General features: G+C 44.5%; 1 protein-coding gene across 5 annotated transcripts in view; it reads left to right on the top strand.

Moving 5' to 3' along the window:
- Positions 1 to 669, top strand: part of LOC125981349 (nesprin-2-like) — a 7,997-nt gene extending 7,328 nt beyond the window's left edge. For all 5 annotated transcript variants that reach the window (XM_049741351.1, XM_049741350.1, XM_049741349.1 and 2 more), the window contains exons 13-14: positions 1 to 8; positions 153 to 669. The exon at positions 1 to 8 is cut by the window's left edge. In XM_049741351.1, coding sequence (XP_049597308.1) covers positions 1 to 8; positions 153 to 378 — 234 coding nt within the window. In that variant the 3' untranslated portion in view covers positions 379 to 669. The remainder of the gene's footprint in view (positions 9 to 152) is intronic.
- The last annotated feature ends 4,098 nt before the right edge of the window (positions 670 to 4,767 follow it).

The following is a 4,767-nucleotide window of genomic DNA, read 5'->3' as shown; positions in this document are numbered from 1 at the left end:
CATACAAGGTACTTTTTTGCACATGCACATTTCAAAAGACTGATGGAAAGCTTGTGTGCACTGCATGTCTGTACTTCATACGGCAAGAAAATAGCAGCTACTACTTTCCTAATTCGCCAAGTTGCCATGCCAGTTGCTGTTTTTCCTTGCAGGGAGCGAGCCGGGGGGAGCGGTGGGAGCAATGAGAGCAGCGGGCACCTCCCCGTCTGCCGGCCCCTGTTGCAGCGCGTCCTGTTGGTGGTCCTGCCGCTGGCCTTTGCTTTCTTGGTGGTGCCATCTCACGAGTGGCCGTCGTTGTACGGAGGCTCGCGAGCCACCAACTTTGCACTCTCCTTCAACTCCTTGCTGCGCGACAGCAACGGACACCCGCTCACGTGACCGAGCCCGTCCCGTCTGCCTGACTTCTCCCAATGCTTTTATCGTTTCATTTCAAAGTATCCAAATGCACTCGCGCTTTGTGCGATTCCGTTCCTGTGTCTGTGTGTGTATACATAAGTGTGTGTATAAGTGTGTGTGCAGTTTGAAGGGTTGCATGGAACACACGGATGTAAACAATCCCTCAGCATCGTTGCCACAGAGACAAGAATGACAAGGTGTACAGTTTCCACATGTTGACTTTTATTGGTGGAATCCCGTACGGTAACGTGATGAATAAACATTTCAATGCTGGGTTGTGTGCGCATGTGTGAGAGGGACTCACAAAGAAGACAACAACTTGGCATGTGCCGTTCACAGAAGACAAAAGGACTACTCCTGACTACCTTTTCCGCTAGGAGACTAATTCCAAATTTACTGACAAAAGCGCAGTTAGAATAACATGATGGACTGACAGACAGACGATTCCAGTTTTGTTCAGCTTGAACAAAACAGACCGGCAAAATGTTGCCAAATACCAATTTGTGTACCTTGACGTGAGGATGAATTCTCAAATGTTTGCTCCGATCTGATGAGCTTCTCGCATTCGGCCGAATACTTGGCCACTGATTAGACAGACCGCGCTTCACGGACCCGAAGAATGATGCCAGAATGTTCTGAGCCCAACCATGCCGTTCACTTGCAAAGTGCCAAAGTTAAAGATGGGAAACTGTTGTCCTTTGTTGGAGATGCCTCTAATTCAAGCTGATAGTTTCCATCTTGGAGATTTCCTTTCCAATTCATTGTTGTGCTGCCACAGCAACATGTTCGGGCTGAACCTCGATATCACGCAGACTTTGGGGTCCAGAATTTGGCGCATTAACCTCAAAAGTGCATGCATTGCTTAGATAGTCTTGGGAGTGTCATAAAATCAGAGCCGTGCATACGAGTGTATTGAGAAATTGCAGTAGGGAAATAGGTACCAAGATACACTTGTTTGTATTTTGGGAATAACATTGTTCTGGTTGAAAATTAATATGATAGTATTTAAAAAACACATTATATCACCAATGGGGGTAGCGATCATGTAGGGACGTCCTTTCCTATTAGCATAAGCAGTCATAAAGGTCAAACAGCCCTTACCGATCGCCGTTTCTATGGTTGCACAATGGACTTCTCATCAAACGCCTTTAAATTAGTCGTGGAAATAAAATAATTAGCACTAAGCTAGTCATTTAACTTCCTATGGTCTAGATCAGTGGTTCCCAAACTTTTTTAGGCTAGCGCCCCCTTGGCTCCCCAGTGAATTCCTAGCGCCCCCCCACCCCCAGATTTGGTATGCTGCAATTTGAAAAGACAAAGGTTAAACACAAATGTGTATTTGTGAACCAATTTATTTTTTAGCAGTTTTAACTGTTTCAGCAACATAGAATGGTAAATAAACATTCCACCAGTAACCTTCAATGTCTCACACTTAATATTAATGAGATGGATGTGCTTGGTGCAGGGACATAAGCTTCTCAACATCAGGCAGGAACTCGCTAAGAAGAAGTCGTAGATCCCCGCGGTCAGTAATTTTCAGTCGGTTTCTTTGCTTGGAAAGAAGCAAGGTGACTGCACTGAAGCCCCGTTCTACTAAATATGATGTTGGGAAGGCAATAAAGTACATCTTGACCTTGTTCCACAGCACTTGATAGCAGTCAGAGATTTTTTTTTGTAACCAAAAATCTTGATATGACTTTTTGAACTTTGGCCTTAGCTCAATGTCATTTTGAATTGACAACATTGAAGGTATGAAAAGCAAGTTTACCCTCTCACATATTCATTTTCTTCCATTTACTCACAGAAAATGGTGGCGGACGTGATCTAAGGCACGCCACCCTCGCCACCCACACAATGACACACGCGCGAACATGCATATATGCACACACACATGCACACACAGGTACCAAGTCATATATGTACATTCGTAACAATATATATCAGTGAATGCACCACCCTAACCAGCTCAACACAACACAACACAACACAACACAACACAACACAACACAACACAACACAACACAACACAACACAACACAACACACCACGGCGCGTTCTGGCGAGTCCCCAATTTCATGTTGACTTGAACTCAAGATGATGTTGACCGCCAGAATGCGGTTTTTATTATAAGATAAAATTCTGAACCTTACAAGCTTGAAATTACAAAGTTTTTGCTTTTGTAGTCTATGCTGTCTATGTAGTGACTACATAGACTTCGGACTGCCGCCCCCCTACCACCCCCTTCAACTTATGACTTCGACTTCGGACTGCCGCCCCCCTACCGCCCCCTTCGTCCTCACCGCCCCCCCAGATCTTTCCACCGCCCCCAGTGGGGCGGTACCGCCCACTTTGGGAACCACTGGTCTAGATCGTCCATTTAGAATACGATGAAAAAAATGAAGCTTCAGTTGTATTTGGCTCCATCGTGACAATTGGGAAGGCGTGTTGCTGAAGGTGGCTCGGATGCACCTTTTTTTCGTAGACTGCATTCAACCTCGACTCAGTCTAGTAGTGCGTTCAGAGATGTTTCCATGGCAATGGCATGTGGAACGCCAAAGTCCGAAGTAGAGGCGGGGTCCACCAGATCCAACATACACGCCTCCACCAAACAAAGCCAACACTCAAATGACACAAGAGGGCTGGGAAGTACGTTTTGCTAAATCCATCCATCCATCCATCCATCCATCCATCCATCCATCCATCCATCCATCCATCCATCCATCCATCCATCCATCCATTTTGTATACCAGTGGTCCCGAACCACTGGGCCGCGGACCGGTCCGTGGGTTATTTGGTACCGCACAGAAAAAAAAAAAATAATTATCGACAATTAATTCAGATCAAGACGCCCCCCCAGTCGACCCCGCAAAGCTAGCAAAAATAAGAATTTATTTTGAAAACTATTAAAAAAAAAAAAGATGATTCTCTCCCAACAACATCTGTCGCTGCATCTGTGCCTCTTGACACGGAGACCCGGTCACGTGACATGTTATCCCGCTCGAGCCCGCGAAGCTAACAAAAATGAATAAGAAAAAGAGATGTTTGGAAAGCTTCTTTGGAAAGAGGAAAAGGCCCAATGAGGAGACAGAAGAAGAGGCTACAACTTCTAAGAAAAATCAAGGCAGAATATCCCGAGATTGCCAAAAAAGCACAGAAAACCCTGCTTCCCTTTCTAACGTCCTATCTATGTGAAATTGTTTATTTACATATTTTTAAAAAGGCCGGTCCGTGAAAATATGATCTGACATGTAACCGGTGTGTTGAAGCCTATCCCAGTAGTCATCGGGCAGTAGGCGGGGGACACCTCGAACTGGTTGCCAGCCTATCGTAGGGCACAGAGACGAACAACCATCTGCACTCGCACTTACACTTACGGGCTGGAGTGCTCAATAAGCCAACCATGCATGTTTTTGGGATGTGGGAGGAAACAGGAATGCACGGAGAAAAGCCAGGCATGGGGAGAACATGCAAACTCCACACAGGGTGGTGGAATTGAACTCGCACCCTCTGAACGTGGACGTACTTACTAACTAGTGTGCCACCCGTTTTGCTAAATGAAAAAATAAAAATTGCAGGTATTACGTATATATACTTCATGTACTCTCTTTTGTGAAGGCGGAGGCCTTCACACATGTTATTACTGTCCTTTATTAATGTGAAGGGGACGTACTTGGATTGGTCTCACTCCAAAAATGATCAGTTTTCGCAAAATTCACAAATTTTCAGCCAAATTTTCCCCATTTCTTCTTAATGGCACATTCGACATTTCACATTTACATTGTTACCATTTGAAATTCACATCATTCAGCTCATTCTGTCACGGATCGGAATGGAAATAGAGCAGGGCGACCAAGTGCAGCTTGGACCAGGGTTTATTGACAAACAGAAACTAACAGATTCGGCAGACTGACGTAACTGACTAACAAAACCAACAACAGAAACTGAACAGAGAGGTGAAACAAAAAGACAGAGTGACATTGACAATGACAGCAACAAGACAACAATGATCCAACAGGGGAGTGACACGCAGACAGGACTTAAATACGAGACAGATAATGAGAGGCAGGTGAGAATGATCACGCTGATCATGGGCACACAGGAGGGGAGGGGTGAGCACACAGACACACGGACAAAACGATGACAATATGGACATGATCGGGGACGAGTCGTGACACATTCAAATCAGGATTGTCACTTTTAAAATTCACACAAAATTCCGCAAAATTTTGTTTTTCCCTTCTAGTTTCTCAATTCAACCCATTCCAACTTTTAACTGTTCAGCTTATGCCTACCTATTCTAAAACTTCCCACTTAATAAAAACTAATAATTTTCAACTTTAAAATTCACACAAAATTTTACAAAAAGAAAGT

This window comes from Syngnathus scovelli, chromosome 14 (genome assembly GCF_024217435.2).
Source record: "Syngnathus scovelli strain Florida chromosome 14, RoL_Ssco_1.2, whole genome shotgun sequence".
NCBI classification, from domain to species: domain Eukaryota; kingdom Metazoa; phylum Chordata; class Actinopteri; order Syngnathiformes; family Syngnathidae; genus Syngnathus; species Syngnathus scovelli.
The sequence above is the reverse complement of the archived record's forward strand: the minus strand, read 5'-3'. Positions and strand labels throughout refer to the sequence as shown.